This window comes from Excalfactoria chinensis, chromosome Z (assembly GCF_039878825.1).
Source record: "Excalfactoria chinensis isolate bCotChi1 chromosome Z, bCotChi1.hap2, whole genome shotgun sequence".
NCBI classification, from domain to species: domain Eukaryota; kingdom Metazoa; phylum Chordata; class Aves; order Galliformes; family Phasianidae; genus Excalfactoria; species Excalfactoria chinensis.
Window position 1 is genome coordinate 3,398,398 of NC_092857.1, and position 21,542 is coordinate 3,419,939.

At 35.0% G+C, this 21,542-nt stretch overlaps 1 protein-coding gene across 5 annotated transcripts in view; it reads left to right on the plus strand.

Annotated features, from left to right (window-relative positions):
- RIT2 (Ras like without CAAX 2) overlaps window positions 1–21,542 on the plus strand; it is a 163,107-nt gene that overhangs the window by 74,637 nt on the left and 66,928 nt on the right. For all 5 annotated transcript variants that reach the window (XM_072359616.1, XM_072359621.1, XM_072359619.1 and 2 more), the window contains one exon: window positions 11,572–11,763. In XM_072359616.1, the coding sequence (XP_072215717.1) occupies window positions 11,572–11,763 (192 nt within the window). The remainder of the gene's footprint in view (window positions 1–11,571; window positions 11,764–21,542) is intronic.

Genomic DNA, 21,542 nt, shown 5'->3' on the forward strand with positions numbered 1-21,542 from the left:
TTACTAAAACATAATTACTGTTTTATTAATTCTTTCACTTTTTTTTTTTTCCACTTTTTTTTTTTTTTTTTTTTTTTTTTTTAACTGATAAAAGGTAAAAATTGCCTCTATTCTTTCTTGCATACCAATAAGGAAAGAGGGAAAAGCCTTATAAACCAAATACAGTTGGGGATTTTAGAGATACTTAACAGTGAAGATTGCTTCAGTACATGCTTTTAAGAGAAAATTACTAAGATGTTGATGCTTAAGAGAAACTATTTGCATTAAGATGAAAGAAAAAGACAGTTCTTTGATTTAGGCAGTATAGCACTAAGGCATTTTTGCTGGCATTGTCGAGAACTGATATGGTGATTCTATCCATATTTTGGGTTGAATGAAAAAAATAGATAACATCTCTGAGGCAATAGACTACATACTTTCATTACTGTTTTTAGAAGATTAATGTTAATAAAGTTAGCTAAAAAACGTTGCAGAAAACTGGTGAATGCATCTTCATTTGAGAGCAAGAGGGCAGTTAGATTGGGAACATTAGTTCACAGAAGATACTTCTGGAAAGAGGGCCTGTGTGCCACCACAGATTGTTTAGTAACTTCTCAGTATGAAAATAGGGTCAAAATGTTGTGCTGTTTCTTAAAGCCCTGAGTTATTTTATCAGGATGTTATTCTCATCTTTATTTTTATTTTATTTTATTTACTTTTTTTTTTTTTTTTTTTTTTTTTTTCCATTCATTTTTTCTCACCTGGCTGACATGATTCATTCTTACTTTATAAGCCAACCATAGTGCAGAGCAGTAATGAATACAGGAAGAGTAAGTGCATATAAAATGTTCTCCTGTTAACTAGTGGGCAATGCAGTAGTGACAAATCGGTGTTAGAGGGATGAAGGGACACACTGACTCTCTGAAAACCCTCAGAAGTATCAGCAAAGAAGTAATATAACCACTTGTTGCAATACCTGAAATTTATCCCTGTATTTTCCTGCATAGATCACCAATCTTCTGGAGAAACAGGAATATTCTTCTTCCTGTTTCTTTCTCTGGGTAAATTAAGTAAGTTAAAGAGAAGAAGTGACTAGATAAATAGGCACCAGCATCAATAAGGTTTGTGTTGTTGCTGCTGGTTGTCTTGTATATCGTGGATTAATTTCAGTATCTATCTCAGCTTTTTACTTGACTGATCCCAGAATTAAGAGATGGTTACTGATTTTGTACAATGTGGAGGTCATATTATTGTCTTGGTAAGCTGTCATATAACGTCCAGAAAGACAGGATCATAAACTATATCTTTTATCTTATTTTCATAGTATATCCTTTGTCTGTGTTGTGCATTTTGTTCCCAGTAAAAATCCACAGAAGGATAAGGATACAGCTAAGAGATTCAAGTATTCCTTCCTATAATTATAAGGCTGAAATACTGGATGATCATAAATCAAGGAGCTGTTTATAATAGTAATCCACTTCCACTTCTGTCTCACTCCAATTTATAGGAGGGACGCAAGGTTCTTTGATATGTGTATACCCGGTGTAAGACTAAGAAGCAACGGTTAAAATGTTGGTTCAACCAGTTTATTACAAGTCCTAGACATTTAGTGAGATGGGGAAGGAAAGGTGGGTGACAGGAAAGGTAGGAAATATAAACAAGGAGTCTCTGCAGAGATCAAAAGAGATAGTCACCGCCGTGGGTCCAGTGAGGTACACAGTAGGTCTGTTGATCTCAGGAACTTGTCTGATCACCACGGGGGATGGGAGAAAACCAGGAAGCTTGGCAAGGAGCAGGCCTTCGGAGGTTCTTCTGAAGAGGTTTTTCCCTCAGGGAGTTCTCCGTCAAAGATGTCTTTGGGAGTTTGTGTCCAAAGTCCCTAATTTAGTGAGGGCCTTTTATCCCTCATTTCTGTGGATTTTCTTCTATTTTTCTCTCAGTTTAGTGTGACATTCCTGGCCCAACAGCTAAACGAGCAAGAAGTGGTGCCTCCGTTGCCATGTACAAGCATTATCTCCTTCTGCAGTGGTCATCTCCTTCAAGCAGCACCCCTGAAAAAAACTGCTTGTCCTGCTTCCTCTTATCTTTACAATCATAAGCAGAAGTACTGTGGCATGGTGACACCCACCATTCACCCTCTAGATAATAAGCAGTTGTCAGTCAGAGTCTTATTACCAGAAAGGCCTCATGAAACAAGCTTTGAGACAAAAAAGAAAAACAGTTTTGTCTTTCACAACTTCCACTGCATGCTTATGGTCTATTTCTTGTTTGTACTAATCCCATTTTTTAACTGCTCCTGGATCATTACTGGAACAGTCAAAAGGGTAGGAAGAGAGTGTCTGATATCCAACTACAACAGTGCAGAGATCAGTGCAGAGATGAATCCAGTTCTCCACTATTTAAGCCAGAGATCCTGCATTTTTTACTTTTATTTTTTTCGTCTGAGTCCTAGCTGTTATTCATCTCCTTTCCTTCATCCTAGTGATGTGGCAGATGGTTTGGGCTGACACAAATGGCTAAGTACCACCTGCTGTAGACTTCTTTCTGTATCTTTTGCTGTGCCTCCCTCTTGCTGTTGTTTGCGAAGGATGTCTGGAAAAAGAAGGGAAGCAAGAAGAAAAAAAGGATGTGAATGTATCCTGATATGTCAGCAATTTTTTTATTATTATTTATTTATATATATATTTTTCTGTTTTGTCTTCTCTAGTAACCTATATTGAGTGCATGTTTGAATTCTTCAAGTAAATACAGAATGTCTGAAATATTGACATCTGTGATAGAAAAAGCATACCTGTCTAATACCTTCTAATGTGTCTTCAGTGTATTTTATCCCATGCTGAGGGACAGTATTTCCTACTGCTGTGTGCTGTGAAGGGAAAATTCATCCATTTGAGTTAGGCACTAGATGTTACTCACTCCTGACCTTTCATTCTGCACTGGAAATACCAGTTTTGAAGAAACTAAATAAAAACTTCAAAATGAACGAAAAGACAAGTCCCATCATACAAACGCATGAAGGATGTGATTAAGCAGGATCTGTGACTGGCAGAGGCTGGCAGATATTTTGTTTCAGTTAACAATCTACAGTTGAGGTAGTGAGAGATATAAAAGCGAAAATCATCCATGGTCTGTCAGATGATTTTCTGAGTCTGCAATGAAGTACACATTGGAGTCAATCATCTCTCTCTCCTGGCTGTAGTGTCTACCTTTTTCAGTAATAGAAACTAGATAAAATAATTCCTGTCTATTGTATCTAATAAATAAAAATATTAAGATGTAATGTCTGCTCCCAGCTTCCTATCCAGAAACTTCTTCCTTAAAAACATAACTTCTGGAGGCTTCTTGCATCATGCATTTAACAAGCATGCTTCTAAAATCTACTCAGACTTGTATATATAATTAAAATAAATAAATTTGTTTTTAAAACAGTAAACTAGAATTTCAGTACATCTCATAAACAGGAGGGGAGTGAACTCTTTGCAAGGGTGGATAACAGCAGGACAGCAGGGCAGGTTTTAAGTTGAGGGAGGGAAGATTTAGGTTGGATGTTAGGGTTGGATGTTTCCTTACTATGAGAGTGCTGATGTGTTGGAACAGGCTGCCCAGAGAGGCTGTGGATGTCCCGTCCCTGGAGGTGTTCAAGGCCCTGTTGGATGGGGCCATGAGCAACCTGATCTAGTAAATGGGGGGAGGTTGGTGGCCTTGCTTCGCAAAGGGGTTGGAGACTCATGACTCATAATCCTTGAGGTCTCTTCCAACCAGGACTATTCTGTGATTCTGTGATACAAAGGTGTCAGATTTTGGCCAACACACCAGGTGTTTTCACCTTGGTGAGCATATGTTGGTTTCTGCTTTTTTTTTTTTTTTTTTTTTTTCCCCTACTAACTTGGTGACGATATTCAGAATAAGCTGTTCCATCATCGTCTCAGAAATGGAGGAAAGGCTGACTGGTTAACCTCCATCCCTGAGACACTCCTTCTGTTCTCCATGAACTTTAAAGTTGATCGTGATTTGGCCTTAGGGATGTAAAATTCTTTAGCATGGAGGAAGTGATGCTTGAATATTAAGGATTCCATTATCTTCCAGTTCACTAATCCATGGGATGTCTCCAAGTACATTCTTGAAAAGATCAAAATCAGCTTTCTTGATGTCCGGGGTTCTCATGCTATGTACTGCCCTGTTTCTTCCAAGTGTCATTACAAACTCTACTATCTTACAATTATTTCATTCAGGTCTTAGCCAATACTTCACATCACCAACCAGTTCTTCTTTGTTGATTAAGTGAATATTTTATTACAAGCAGTGTCCAAGGAAGCCGGCTATGTTGTTGTGTTATTTGTATAAGAGAATTTTTTAGAAGACAGAAAAGGTAGGGAAGCACTTCAGTCTTGACAACTCATTTGCTGCTAAAACAAAATATTTAACCATATTTGCAAAAACTTTTCTGAGATAAACATTTTTTTTTTTTTTCTTTTTTCTGGGGGGGGGGGTGCGCTAAATAATTTTCTGAATTTAAAAGCAAATAAATAAATGTCTTTTCACACATTTCTTCTAAGATTTATTATCTCTACATTTGACTCCTTCAATACTTGAAGGATTTATTTTTCCCCGCTGAGCTTCCTGTGTCCTTTATGATCATTGTATCCTTGTTTGTTCATTGTCATAGATGAACAATATTCTGCTTGTTTTCAAGAGTACACCTCACCCCCCAGTGTTCACTGGCAAAGTAAAAACCTTCATAATAAGAATGACCCCTGCGGTAATCAGAGAGACAGCTTTGATTAAGAACATCTGCTAGCAGATTCCCAGTTCTAACATCAAGCAGACGTAAGACAAGATAGAAAAAGTGGCATTTCTCAAACTGTGAGGATGGCCTCCTTGGAGAGACTCTGACCTCTTCCAGACCTACAAGACAATATCATAAAAGCAGAACACACTTCAAAATGTGGAGTGTGTGTGTAGTTTGAAAAATACAACTTTTTTTTTTTTTTTTTTTTTTTTTTTTTTTTTTTTCCTGAAATTCTGAGGAGTGTGGGGGGGAGTGGGACCTGAACTTGTAAGCATTTCATGGTGCTTCCTCCTCAAACATATCACACACAATGAAATAGAAGGGACATGTCACAGTGGACCCCTGCTCATTGCCTCTGCCTTTTTGCTGTTGTTATTTCTTCGTTTATTCCCCCCTCCCCCCCCTGCTTCTACTGAGTCTGTCTATTAGCAATGCTTAACACTAGAACCTCAGATAAGTGGATTCAGTTTACTGTTATGCTGGTGTAAAACGACAAAGTGGAGATTCATAACAATATTCTGAATAGTCCGGCATTTTTTTTTTTCAAGTATTGTTCAGGAAGAAATACTGAGGAAATAGTAAAGAATCTGACATACCTACAGTGATTTATATATATATATATACATACACATACACACATATATATACATATATATATATGTGTGTGTGTGTGTGTGTAATATTCATCTGTAGATATTACAGTCTACAAGGTAGAGTTGTTCTGAACTGAGCAATGGATAGACAATTAGGTTTAGTAGCCAGACATAAACTAATCCTTCATAAAGATCTATAAGAGTAGCCAACTTTGTTTCTTGAAGTCCCAGTTTCCTTCTCTGTAGATTTTACTGTACTGATCTCATTTAGAAAGAATTCCAAGCTGTAATGAAACAAAAAAAAACAAAAACAAAAACAGAAAAAAATCAAATAAAATAAAAAAATACAAATTCTATTTATATTTGCATGAAAAAAGTATAAATTTAAAATCTAATTAATTGCTCTTTATGAAAAAACTTTCTGTTTCTCATTATTGAAAGTTGGATAAAAGAATACAAGTCAGTATAAGAGAGAGAAACCAGAAGATTTTTTATTGCTTTTTTTTTTGTGTTTTTTTGTTTTGTTTTGTTTTGTTTTGTTTTGTTTTGTTTATTCACTAGGTTGTACTCCTAAATTCTAATTAAAATAATAATAATAATAACAATCATCATCATTTAAAAAAAAACAAACTTTCATAGAAATTCAACTTGCCTGAAGAAAGTGTGTGAGATATGGAATCATGTACAGCCTCCCAAGGACTGATATGGAAGTTGTTTTTTGTTTTTTTTTTGTATGTCAGTAAGCCCAAAGTGTTGATGGAGATGAAACTTCTGAGATATATGAAAGGAAAACATAGAAACATGTAGGAAGGAGTTTCTACAAGTATACTACCAACTTAAGGAAGATGAATGATAAAGTTTTGTGCTGCTTCTGAAAAGAGTGAGTGACCTACTTACGAAGATCAGAAAAAGACAGAATTCACCTGGGACTTTCTGTATCCCTGTCTTTACTAGTGTGCTCATATGACTCACAGAAAAGTTTGAGAAAGAGATATAAATACAATCCATAATGGAGGGAAATCAATAAGGTATAAATCAGTCTAGCTGGGTGTATGTCATTTGATACATCAGAATAAGTTTCCTCTGAGCATGCTGAGTGAGATCCTTTGAGTCATTGATAGTCCGTCCTATCATGTTTGAAAAATCTCCTGAGATGCCCAGTAACTGATAAAAGGCATAAGACTGACAGAATGTAACTAACTTTCTTCAACATATAGACTTATCAGATCTTATGATGATTAGTATGATAATTTTGTTGTAGTCGTTTCTGCTTTTTGTTTTGTTTTCTGCATCCAATTATAATAGAAAAAGAGAAAACTTATTCTGCTTTCATTAAAGTTTTAGATTATTTTTTTTTTTAATTATTATTATTATTTCTTTCGAACTTGGTTCTTGTTCTTAAGTACAGCATCTTTCTCAAGCAGGAAAGTGATTTTGTTTAAAAAGATTTCTTATCAAATTTTTCTTAGTCATAATACACAAGAGAATACTATAGACTGACATCAATGTGTAAAGTGGTATAAGCATGACAAATCTTCACTTTAGTTCTCAGAATTGATTCTCTTGTTGTTGTTTTTTTGTTTGTTTTTTTTTTTCCTGTTTTTTGTTGTTTTTTGGTTTGGTATTTTTGTTTGTTTGTTTTTGTTTGTTTGTTTTTGTTTTTGTTCTTCCTCTCTGCTACTTGATATTTACTGACTAGGAATTATATTTTTCTCCTACTGGGTAAAAATTGTATCTAGATCTTTACTATGATATTTTTCAAAAAGCCATTTCTATAGCAGAAAACAGTTAAATATATATTTGTGAGTCAGTTGCAAAGTTAATCTGTTGTTAGTTTTGTAATAGAACTAGGTGAAACATAAAACCAAAATATCTGAAATGTATGTAAATCCTTTGTGTCTATCACTATATCTATAAAAAGTAGGAGAACTTGAATTTTAACAAAAGTAAGATTTGAAATCTCTCTTGAACTAAAAATTGAACAGACATATTTACACAGAATCATAAAACAGCTTAGGCTGAGAGGGACATTAAAGATCTTCTAGTTCCAACCACTCCGACATGGTTGCCACCTCCAAGATCAGGCTATAGCAGGGTATCTGAAACCCATTCCTGAATGCCTCCAAGGACTGGGCTTCCACTACTTTGGGCAACGTGTTTCAGTGCTTCACTACTTTCAAAGTAAATAATTTCTCCCTAACATCTAGCCTAAATCTCCCGTTTCAGTTCAGAGTTATTCTCCCTTGGACTACAGATGTTAGACCATGTAAAGTGTTGGTCCCCCTCATGTTTGTAAGTTCCCTCTAAGTACTGCGGGGCTGCAATGAGGTCTCCCTGAATCCTTCTCTTCCCCAGGATAAACTAGCCCAGATCCCTCAGTCTTTCTTCACAGAAGAGGTGCTTCATCTCTCCGAGCATCTTTATGAACCTCCCCTGGAACCACTCCATAGGCTCCTCATAATCTACTGGGAGATCCAAGCCTGAACACAGTACACACTGCCATGTGTGGGCAGAGTAAAAGGACACCTCCTCCCTCTCCATGCTGCCACTCTTCTTGTGATGCAGCCCATCCCTTCTGGGATTCAAGCACACTTTGCTGGCCCATGCTTAGTTTTTCATCCACCAGGACACCAAAGTCCTTCTCTGCAAGACTGCTCCCAGTGAATTCTTCTTCCAGCTTGTACACAAATCTGGTATTGCCCTGACTTAACTGCAACACTTGGACTTGACCTTCACTTTCCCTAGGTTTTTGTGGGCCATCTTTCCAATCCTGTCTAGATCCTCTAGATAGCATCCTTTCCTTCTGTTTTGTCAGTTGCATCACTCAGACTGATGTCACCAGCAAATTTCTGAGCATTCACTTGATCCCATTGTCTGTGTTGTTGATGAAGATGTTGAGAATCTCCAGCATCAAGATGGACCCTTGAGTGACACCACTCATAACTGTCTTCCATTTGGGCATGATACTGTTGGACAGAAGCCTCTGACTGTGATCATCCATCCAGCAATTTATCCACCAAACAGTTCACAGTTCAAATCCATCTCTCTCCAACTTAGAGATGTGGTGAGGGACTATATGAAAAGCCTTGAACAAGTCCAGGTAGACATCACCAGTTGCCCTTCCTTGGTCCACTTAGACCATTACTCCATCACAGAAGGCCATCAGACTGGTGAAAAACAGTCTGTCCATGGTGAGATGTGGCTGTTCAGTACCTCAGTCTTTATTTCTTCTCCACTGTTAAAAATGTGAAATTTTTATTAAAAACAAACAAAACAAAACAAAACAAAACAACCTTTTCTACTACCATTTTTTTTTAATTTATTTATTTTATTTTTTTTTGGAAATCCAAGAAAAATGCATATTTTTGTTTGGAGTCTTGGAGTCTTGGAGTCTTAGACACTGTAGTGAGTAGTTGTGCCAAGGGCAAATAGCTTAGAAGTGAATAAACAGCATCAAAACTAAGAAAGGAAATAAATAGCTGAGTCAAAAATATATCTATCTATCTATCTAAATAAATAAATAAATAAATAAATCAAGTGGATGTCCGCAGTCCTGTCAGCATGCAATAATTAATGCATCTGAAAGCCAGTCACTGTAAGCATCACACTAAAGTATGGTCTATTTCCTTCATCAGCTGCAATAACATGGTGTAATAATAATAATAAACTAAGCTCATTCATACGCAAAAATTCATAATTATGCCCAGAACTGAACACACTGATATATATCGGCACAAGTACAACTCAAAAACAGCAGTGTCTAAAACCTGAATATCTTGTCCCTTTGGAAAGATTCACATTTGTAAAAATCAAAAGCCCGTATTCTTCTAGCAGTTAAAGAAAGCCATTTAACATTCCTGGAGTGTGATCCTGACAGTCCTCTTTTAACAGCAAGTCACTTGCAGTGTGTAATGTATAGAGGGATGTGTTCTAACACTTTTTTTGTGTTGACCGTAGTCATGTAAAAGTGTAAAAAGGCTTTTTACAAAATTCATAGAGATAGATCATCTCACTAAACATCATAGTCATCCAGTATCGTGGTAGCTGATTTACGAAGATTCTTACCCAGTTATACAGGGCATCATGGCTGGGATTTAAGTTTCACAACAAAACATTTACTTTCATATATCTATATGGGATCTGGACTCTGTTTAGATGTCTAAATATTCATCTTCCTTAAACTTCAAAACAGAATTAAAAATAAATAAATAAATAAATAAATAAATAAATATTATTATTATTACTTGTTTATTTATTGCTCAGTCGAAGCAACAATGTACATTATTTTTATTGAGTAGTTTCCCATCATATCAAATCATAAACAGTAGCCTACAGTTATAGTCATACGCTGGTGGACAATTCAGGAGCCTTATAGCACAAAAAAAACTCCATATCATCTTTCTATTCTGTTTAGCCTGAATGGCAGGATTATGTCCTTGTTCTTTTCCTACTATAAAGAAGAGTATTCTACCCAGGGTAGAATGATCCTGGAAGACTAATTTAAAGAGTAGAAAATTAGTGCTCATGATGGAGAGATCTTGCTCTTTAGGTAAAACCAGAGAGGGAGTAAGTGAGGGGCAATATGTCCATGTTCAATCATTAACACTCCCTGTCCATAACTTAGAGATCTGATATATGGTCTCTAGTTCGGTACTGCGTTGTTTATTAATCCACTGGATATCTAATATGGCTGAAATTCAAGGACCTGGCAGCAAAAATTAAATATACTTTCATTGTCTTACCTCCTAAAAAACAAAATTTGATTGATCCTGTGTTTCTTCCTATTGCTGCCTGTATCCAGTCTCAAGATGGTGGGGTAGAACATGGTCTAATATGCTCTATGTTAGAACTTGATGGTTAACAATCTCTCCTGGGATGCCAGTGTTGATATTTCAGATATTTTGAAATTCTGAGGAAAGCTTAGAGTAGAATCTTACCCTTAAACTGCCTATTAGTCTGCTGTTTTGGAACTTAGTCTATGAACTTCTTTCTCCAGAAGGTGAAATATTTTCAGTGATATATAAGAATGCCCTTGGGTAAGAGACACATCATGAATAAATGATAATGGTCAACACAAAAGTCTATTCACAGTAAGTGTTATCAATCAATGTGAGTGACTACTGAGAGAGATTTAAGACTCAGACTTTTAAAAGAGCATAAGGAACCTACTTTCCTTCAATTTCCAGCAAACACAGAGGATATATATTCAACCTAAACTATTTTTAAAATCCTAGCCTAAATTCTCAACAGAATAAAAAAACAAAAAACAACAGGAGCTGATATTGCATCTTGCTTCTCATAGCATTGGTCCAGTGTTGATATGTGCATGCTTTGCTTTAACAAACCTTCCTGCATCTTAATATCTCTGGAGAGATTATTTTGTTCAGGAGGATTTTGATCCTGGCTGACTGTTGCCATGGTATTGGATTATTCTGGGCTGTGATCAAGAAGGACAAACAAACTTTAAAAAGAAACCACCTTTAAAGCATATTCTTGAGCTACAGTGTCTGAGGCTAGCATGTGAGAAGAAAATCTTGATTTTTCAATTATGTGGCATTGTTATATACACATTAATAGATATATATATATATATTTATATTACTATAGCAATAAGTACATTTTAAAAATATTGGAAAACACAGGAGAAGAAAACGGATAATTTTTCTTTCATTTAAAATTGTTCATTTTGATTTAGTGGTATTAACCCATTACCCTAGCTTCCTGGGGAGCACTTGAAAGAGAACTTTTTGCAGATTATATTCCTGTTTTATTAGGCACTGTTCCAAAGCTGGAGGGAGTCAATGAATGTGTTTCTGATATTACTGAGCTTTTGAATTGAATGCATAATAAAGAGTTTGTAACTACCTCCATCTCTAGATAGTAATATAACTCTTCTTTCACACCAGTTAGCATGCACTGAATTGCTAGTCATCTATCTGCACTGGGCATGCTGCAGGAAGTTCTAGAAATACACAGAAGAGTGATTTCTATAAGCAAGCACTGGCATAATAGTTTGGCATTCTTGGAAGACAAAGCTCCAGTGAGACAAAAAGGGGAAAAAAAAAAAAAAAAAAAGAGTCCCAGGAAAATCTTATTCGTTATTAAACATGATTACTGGGTGGAAGGAAGAAGTTTTCAGCAAGTCTGCTATCTAAAAAAATGGACTATTTGGTCTGCCAAAACATTGAGCATATTCTTCCAATTTCATAGGCAGAATTCACAGCCATGAGGGACCAATACATGCGAGGTGGAGAAGGTTTCATTATCTGCTATTCCATCACAGACCGTCAATCTTTTCAAGAAGCTGCTGAGTTTAAGGAACTCATTTATCGTGTTCGGCACACCTATGACATCCCCTTGGTGCTGGTGGGGAACAAAACAGATCTTGAAGAGTTTAGACAGGTAAGCAACTCGATTTGATTTACCTTGGATACTTCAGGGATTTGTGTAGCAGATGTTGTGCAATACTGCATTACTACTCAACACAGAATGAGGTTTCATCAGTGATCTACATACTAGGATTGGTAACAAATTAAGTAGCTAGTTGTACATTTAATGTAAAGGTTATAGAACTTAAAGCATCCTTGGCCAATCACCAAATATTCCTCTCTTTTCATTACAAAAGAATCCCTCAATTTTCTTCAGAAGTTATATATATATGTATGTCTAATTTGAAAATAAATTCACTGGAGATCTGGGGCAGGAGGGCAGGGGGAGTTTTGTTTTTTTTTTTTTTTTTTTTTTGGAAGCTACCAACCTTTAAGTCCAGATTGTTTTCATAAAAACTGTTCTCAAACAGGCTGAAACAAAAAATCTAATTAAAATAGCTAAATTCATGTAATTGTATCTGCACCTGAAAGGCCTCTGTCTATGCTATCAGAGTTTCTAATGAAACTGGGACATGTAAGACATGAATTCATTTTAGTTTACATACAGCTATCATCACCCATTACATAGTAAATTCTCTTTGCTTTGAGGTCATTGACCATTGCATTCTCAGAATGCAAAATAAACTTAGCTCACTTTATTTCCTTTGCTTCCTCTCATCTTCCTTTGTACCATTTGTATTGATGTCTGCATGTGCAGATAGTGAGCTGGAGAGAGATTGTGTTAAAAATAACTTGGTTGTAACCTGATATAGAACAAAAATTATCATTAATTGTAAGCAGAAACTTTGAAAGACAAAAAATTAGGATTTCCAATGTGAATATCTTAAAAGGCTCTTTATGCATGCTGCAGTTGCTTTTCAATGACTGGATTCTGTGCAAACACACATATCGGTTCAATAAAATGATATTTTTTCAGTCCATTAGCATCTATGCACTCATGATCCTGTCTTTTCTTATCTACTTGTCATTTTTCCCCCTATTCTCTTTTCTCTCCTACCTAAAGAAAATTCAAATAAAGAAAATTCAAAGCAGTATTAAACCCAAAATTAGTTCTGAAATACGATAAAATATGTTAAATGTTTAACATATGTTAAGAGATGGACTTCCTCCCTAAATCAGATTGTGAGAAAACCTTAATAATGACAGTCCATTTGCAGTTCAGAACTCATCTTGAGGCTGCAGGGGAAAAAGCAAACAAACAAACAAACAAACAAAAATGTAATATGCAATATTACATATGCATGAAGCAAAATATGTAGAGGTCCTGAAATACTTCATGTACCAGCTGGAGAAGGGATGTGTATTCCATTCTATTGGGAGAAGAAACTGAATCTGGTTCTAATAAAAATAACAAAATTTATCTACATATAAATAAGGTTTTCAAAAATGCCATATTTACTAAGTGATACAAAAACTCTCTTCCAGTTTTGTTTGTACAATTTCTTTATCTTGTTTTACAGAGCATTTATATTTAATTATTATCACTGTATATGAATGTATATGTCTGATTTATTTTAAATATGTGTTAACAGACTTCAGCTCATTATTTCACAACTCTAACTTGAGTTTGTGCATTTAACTAAAACTGAAATAAGCTGTATCTAATCTTACCTTCTGCTTTAAGCAATACCTAAGTAACTTAAGAAGGTAGAATGAGAGGAATCTTTTCAGGGTTGCATACTGCAATCAAGACTCATTTAGTATGGCTTAGGTGCTCAACAGAGGCAGCCAACTATCTGGCATACAACGAGTTGAAAAGTATGACATTAACACATCAGTGATGAAAGAATGAGGTGCAAAAGTGTAATCAATTTGAGCTATTGAGAAATTGTAAATATCCAAATGCAATTACCCAGTCCGGAATTTGACCAGAGCACAAGAGCTAATGTTGTTTTGCTTGATAACATTTTTCTACTATGAAAATCATTAAAGCTAATGTAATATTATTCATTGTATTTGAAAACATAACATTAAGATCAACATTCCCTGACATCATTTCCATTTAATGACATTTCCACAATAATCAGACTGTAGAAGCTCAACCAGACAAAGATGCTTGAAATGAAAAGCCTTGCATACTATACTTAATGATGTATGCATCTTGCTTCCAATCTATCAACAACACTATAAGAATAAATGTAATCTGAAACTAAAATTTTATATTAGGAGGAACACTACTGAAACCAAACCAATTTTAAGTATTTTTGTTTTATCTTAGCTTTGGTGACATCATTGTTGTCTTAAAGCATACCTGTCATTTTTAATGTCTTATGCAATGATTTTGTCTGTACACCTTCATAAAATAAGTTTCAATTATGTCGTTCTAAAGAATAAACATTTTTGCCAGAAACAGTATGAGGGAACATTGGAAAACTATTGGAAAAAAAATATACATATATAAAGGATACTTGCAGAATGACAAAACAATTGAGATTGGAAGGGACCTCTGGGTCCGTATGGTCCAGTCCAAGCACCACAACCCAGAGCAAGGTGCCTAGATCTCAGGACAACCATTAATGATCTCATGGTGGAGACCCAGCACCTCTTTGGGCAACTTGAGTCAGTGTTCAGTCACCTGTAAATGAAAGTGTTTCCTGATATGCAGATAGAACCTTCAGTTGTATGCAATTTGTGCCTACTGTCTCTTGTTTTGATATGGGGAACCACTGAAAAGAGACTGTCTCCACCCTTGTTACATCCTTTCTGCAGGTCTTTATGGACACATATTCTATACATACACTTAGATTTAGATTTCTCTAAATCTCCTCTTATCTAGGCTGAACAGTTCTAGTTCTCTCAGCTTCTTCTCACAGAAGAGGTGCTCCAGTCCCAGCATACTCTCATAATAGATATCCTATCCGGTGGTAAGGCTTTATCCATCCTGTATTCCCTTTTACCATTCATAATGTAGTTGTAGTTTCTGATCTTATTCTGTCTTGAATTTAGAGATTCACTGAGAGAATAAATGGACATGATTTTTTAAGGGGTTCATCATTGCTCATCTCTTGACATTTAGCCATTGCTCAAAGAATTTTTTAAGTATTATATAGTATAATAGATAGTAGTATATAGTGTAATAGATGTTTGATTTTACAAAAAGTAAATTTTTAACTGTCTGACTAGATATCAGTTTCATTTCAGAACCTTTTAACATTAAAGTCATTAATTTCATAAATACAGGCCGTGTATGTATTTTACTGTCATTACTTTTGAAGCATTTAGGACCCTCAGATGCAAGACACCATGGATATTTCCACTTCAGCTATGCTTTCTAACTTTATCCTAGATGACTCATAATGACGTTTAAAACTATATAATGGTGAAATGTATACAAATTAAAACACATGAACCTTTAAAAAAATACTATAATCTACTGATCATGTTTGAATTGATGGTACACTACATCTAAATTTCAGATTTTCAAAATATATATACTTTATAACAAAAAATTTTAGAAAGATCATATTGCTATGAAATTGTCCAAAAACATTGTGCAGATGCCTGCTGCCCTTTGCAATATATTACACCTGTCAGTTTTGTGGGGAGAAAAACAAACAAACAAACAAAAATAAAAGCAGACAAACAACAACAACATAAATACATGCCTATGAGATCTTTTGGACCATGGGCTCGATTTGAGCTGAAAAGAAATTTGCTAGCAAGATTTTCAAACTTTTAAAGAGGATGTGAGAACCGCTTTGGGATCTCTACCTATGTGGAAGTGGCATAGCCTTCATGGAAAAGTATTTTCTATACACTTTTTTTTTTTTTTTTTAACCTCAGAGGAATAAACTGTGGGCTCACTGAAGAACATAGATAACATGTTGATGGCCCTTGAGTCTAAGGTTAGGAGGTCAGCTCACACTTCTTTCAGATCTTGGCCTCTCTGGGAAACCTGTCATCCAGTTGTTAGTTTTGCCAGTACAGTCTTGGTCCTGACAAGAATTATGCACTTGTTTACTCTTCCACACACATGCCATCTTATTGGGTTCAAACACAAATGCAAGCAGAAGCAAGACTTTTGAAAGCATTTCCTTTTTTCTCCCTCTCCTAAAGCATCTATCCTGAAGTAAGAAACACAAAATCAATACAAAATCTGTCTTTAACATGAAACAGTGTTCTAGGACATATACATATTAATTACAAGTACTTATTGCTTGCATATAATTAATTTTATCTTCTTTCTAAGTTTTTATTATTTTTTAATGTAAGCAGCTGCCTGCAAAACATCTTCACATAGATGAGATTTTTCTCTGAAAATTATTCAAGAGGAACTGACTGGTCATCAGAATCTGTGAACATCAACTTCTAGATGTTTTTTCTTTTACCTCTATTATTCATTTATTTATTTATTTTAAATAAAATAACCATTCAGTGTATTTCAACTATTGCCTGGATTTACATACTGATGACTGGCTGAGACACTGGAAATATGTATGTAATACTACATTCTATTTTCTTTTGTTTTCATTCTCCAGTTCATAGCAATGATATACTGTTTACTCAGTGTCTTCTTTTTCATAATAGGCATTCAGTATTCTAAATTTCTTATAGTAACAACCTAATCAAGTTTTTTTGTTTTAGGATTAAAATAAATTGTAAATTTGCAAATTCCCTGTACCATAAATAGTTCAATTTATTCTTAATGATATTTGGATGAAAGGGTCTGTCCAATAAACATACTTGTTTCTCAATTAATCAATTAGTGCACTGTACAAAACGTGGAAATTTTCAGTGCCTCTTCTTACCTTTTGAACAGCAAAACTAAAGATTAAATAATTTCAACTATTTATTAAAGCAGTACGCATGACTTTAGCCATGTTAAAATTGTTAGATAGACTTGGAAAGATCTTCCATAAAATCCATGAAGAGATACAGGAACTATCATGAAATTTAAACATATCATATAATTAGATTAATCTGTGCCTTTCTTTCCGTTGACCATAGAAGGAAATGTGTACAACTAACTTTATTGAATTCATACTGCAATATTTGAGTGAGATGAAGCCTTAGAAAATTGCTTTCAGTTGTCTCTTCTGTTAAGATTCTAACTTTATTTTTTGTTTGTTTTGATTGTTACTTCAAACTAAAGAACAGAGTCTTAAGATATATTGAACTTGCCTTTGGTTTCTGCATGAATAAAATGTAATTAAAAATCATTCTAAAGGCAGTGGCACCTTCTAAAGATCAGAGTGAGCTGTGATCTCATTATAACTGACAAAGGTTTGTGGCCTTGTTTGGCCCAGTTCTGTGACTAAGTGGTGCAGTGGGAGATCCAGGAACCCATGCCTTGAAATTAAGGAGAAGGGGGAAAAGGGAAAGGTAGGGAGAAGGGGCTAAAAACAAAATAGTGACAGTGAGATAAGAGAAAAAAAATGATGTAGTATGATAACAGAATGTGAGATAATACAACACAGTGCAATATGATTGGAATTGAAGCTAATAAATCCAATAAATGAGAGAGCATGTCCAAAACCATTTAGGTGCAAGCCTGTGCAGATTTCAGTGCTGGCAACAAGATTTGTGAGGAAGACAATCATCGCCCAAGGACTTCCATAGTTCATTTTTTAGCAACAGGGAAATGGATAAGGAAAGAACTGTGAGTAGTCCTCACTCTGATCCTTGATTTGGTCCAAGGAGAAAGAGCTTGACAACAAAACTGTGTTTTATATTTTTCAGTTCATTTTCTGCATTGCCTTGTCTATGAATATACCTCTTGCTCACCATGAATAAGATAGGTGTGATCTTGTTCTTGATACAGACAGGAGACAGTCATGAACATAACGCATCAAGCAATTCTATTTGGAGCACAGTTTTGCCTCTCCACTGTTCATGCCTGAATCAATGTGACCTCCCATCTCTCAAGATTCATGCTCTCATTTTCTCCATGGGGGCACGTATACAAGTAAGAGATTGGCATCCAATGGGAAGGCATCTTTTTTATGTACGTGATGCTATTTTTACATGAGCAAAATCAAGGTTTCAGTCTAACTCATATATTATTTACTAAAATTCCATTTCAAGAAGCTATATAAGCATATGCTTAATTAGAGTGAAACTAATGCATGTTCTTCAAGTTAATTTGCACTTGAGCAAAGATGCTATTCTGAAATTGAGACAGTAATGAGCAACTTTGTAAAAATGAAATTCCCTTGGCAAAGTAACAGATTAATATAGGAGGCAATCGTAACTGAGTGCATTTCTCATGTAAAGATGTGATTTTTTCATAGCAAGGATAGTTTCTTGTGTGTTTTTGCAGAAGTAGATCAAATTATTTGAAGAAGAAACTTTGCCAGAATTTATTTACTGATCATTATGTTGTCACAACTAATAAAAGCATGATATAGTAATCCATTTAATTATCTTTTTTTTTTTTAATTTAAGATTTTCTTGTATTTTTGTCTTACTGCTTTTTTTTTTTTTTTTTTTTTTTTTTTTTTCTTTTGCTTGTTTATTTGCTTGTTTCATATACACTTAAAAAGAAAATAATTATAAAGTGGAACCAATCTCTGTCCTATATCTATTCCATAAACATTTGATCCCTTTACAATAGTAATACTTTTGATAACTTATTACTATAGTTGAAACTCAAGATGTTAAGTCTTAAAATTCAAGTTTTTGTTTTACAGTCATTAGCAATATTAATCAGATATTATTATCAAAGAGGACTTCAAACTTAATCTGGATGTAAGGGAATCACAGAATCATAGAACTGACAAGGTTGGAAAAGACCTCTACAATCATCTAATCCAACCGTCCAATAATCCCCAATATTTCCCACTAAAATGTGTCCCTCAGTACAACATATAAATGTTTCTTGAACACTTGGGTGTTTTCACCACCTGCCTGGGCAGCTCCAGTGCCTGACCACTCTTTTTGAGAAGTATTTTCTAACATCCAACCTGAATCTCCCCTGGTGTAAATCTAGACCTACTGCAAGCTATGTGGGAGAGAAGGCTGACCACCACCTCACCACAGTCTCCTTTCAGGTAGTTATAGGGAAAGATAAGATCACCCCTGAGCCTCCTTTTCTTCAGACTGAACAATCTCAGATCCCTCAGTTGCAACTCATAAGACTTTTGGTCCATATCCCTCACCAACATCATTGCCACTCTCCTAACAGGCTCCAGGCCTTGATGTTTTTCTTGTAGTGAGGGGCTCATGGCCAAACACGCTACTTGAGTATAGAGGGAAGGGATGATATGCTGTTTTTATGAAATTAATCAATATGGTCTTGATTCAGCCAAAAACCTTCCAGTCCTGAACAGTTTAACAGTTTTATTTCAAATAGACTTTTACCACCTCCTATAACGTTGTTTTGTTTTTTTGTTGTTTTTTTTTTTTTTTTCCTTTCATTTGGGTTTTGTGTGCACCTACACGTTAATACTGCACTCTAACACAAACCACTGATTTTTCTTTTAGTTGTGATATATTAAAGATTATCTTTCATTATTGCTAAAATAATAATAATAATAATAAATTAAAAAAAAATTGTGTTTCTTTCTAAGACTCAGTTCTACAAGATGACACTTCCTTCAATTTTTAACCCCAAGGAATTAATCTCAGACCCCTTGAACTCCAGCAGCCTGGGACTGTGTCCACTGGACCTCTAAGCCTATTCCATGCCCACCACTCTGGTGCAGAATCTTTTCTTAACACCCACTTGATCTTCCCCTGGCATAGCTCCATGCTGTTCCCTCAAGTCCTGGGAGCTCACTATGAGGAGATGTAGGCTGCTTCAAGGTATCCCTTCGGTCTTTTCTTCTCTAGGCTAAACAAACTTAGTTACTTCAATTCCTTCTCATATATTTTCTGTGTTTTGTAGATTATGGTGCCCAAAGGTGCACACAGTGCTCAAAGTGGGGTTGCACAGTGTACAACAGAACAGGACAGTCCTTTCCCTTGCCCATCAGGCAGTGCTAAGTCAGATGCATCCTGAGTTACAGTTGGCCTTTTGGGCTATCTGGACACACTTCTAAGTCATATCCAACTTGCTATCACTCATAACCCCCCAGACTCATTTCCATGGGGTTGGAATGTGGGGTTTCCCACCTTCTTGTCCTCCAGTCTGTAAATATAACAAAGGTTACTTCATCTCAGGCTAAGAATGTGGAATTTGTTCTTGTTAAAATTCATGTGAGTGGGGATTTCCCAGCCATCTAATTTGTCAAGCTCTCTCAAGAAGTCCTCTATACCCTCAAAGAAGTGAAACAGCTCCTTCCAGTTCAGTATCATCCATACACTTTTATTTATGTGATATGTCCAAGGAACTGAGAGCTGATACCCCAGAGATAGTTTTAGCCCACAGAATCTACAGACCAAGCAGTGAAAAGTATAATGTTTTGGAAAAATCTCTTTCCATTTTAATCCCATTTTCACACCCATTTGGATTAATATCTGTTATTTCACTGTGGATTTCTTTTGGCTAAAGGAAGACAGGTTATGCCATTAATTCTTTTGAGAGTAATGAAACTCCCAAGCCCAGAATGGAGAGAGAACATGAAAATATTAGTTGTGAGCATCTGCAAGGGGGAACAAAGTGGGAGAATTTTAGAGATCAAAGATGAGTCTGCTACACTTTGCAATTGGTGAAACATAAATATATGTTGGGGGAAAATAATAATAATAATAATAATAATAATAATAAATGAAATCAAACACAAAAAAACAACAACACATCAGGCAGGATTTTAGACATGGTTACAGTTGCAAAGAAAATATTTGTTAATCTTCTGAGTACTCATGGTATAAGATTTTAAAAGTATTTAATGTTACCACATTTTTAAATTACTATGCTAAATATTTCACTGCTGTGTATGATGTTATTCCTCTTTCTGGAGTTTTACACATCATTTGGTAAATACAAGTCTGTGAGGAGGAGAAGTGAAAGTTGGAGAGAGCTCGCATAGCTCACTAATTACTGCTTTCCTTTTCTGAAAATCATATGTTTCAATCTTTTGCACTTAATTCTAAAAGAAGCAGTGCCAGAAGATTGAGTGCAAGGATAAGTCTGTATAACTTACTAGAAATATGAGGATTGTTGCATTTCTAGTTGTAATTTGCTCTTTAAAGAAGAAAGAGAGAAAGAGAGAAAGAGAGAAAGAGAGAAAGAGAGAAAGAGAGAAAGAGAGAAAGAAAGAAAGAAAGAAAGAAAGAAAGAAAGAAAGAAAGAAAGAAAGAAAGAAAGAAAGAAAGAAAGAAAGAAAGAAAGAAAGAAAGAAAGAAAGAAAGAAAAGAAAGAAAGAAAGAAAGAAAGAAGAAAAGAAAGAAAGAAAGAAAGAAAAAGAAGAAGAAAGAAAGAGAGGAAGACGGAGAGAAAGAGAGAAAGAGAGAAAGAAAGAAAGAAAGAAACACTGCTGACACTAATTTTGAAACCATTGAACATAAAGATTGTTTTATATTTGACTGATTGCCTGATATTTTCAATATGGAATAGTCATAACAAAAGATTATTATTATTATTATTATTATTATTATTATTATTATTATTATTATTATTATTATTAATTGAGCACAAGTCAAATATCCATAAAAAGAGAAGATATTTCATAAAAATTTTCATAAAAATTATCATGCAGAACACCATAGAATAGTTTTAAGTGTTTGCTTTTGTTTGTTTCTTTGTTTGTTTTTCCTTTTCTTTTTAATCCTCCCCTTATACTTGATGATTAAAATTACACTAAACATATTCAGTAGTATGGAAATCATCATTATTTTTGTTATTAGCAAGTTCCTTAACCGTAATGCCTATTTTCCTCCTGAGGTGCAATTTACTAAAGCAAAACAGGGTTA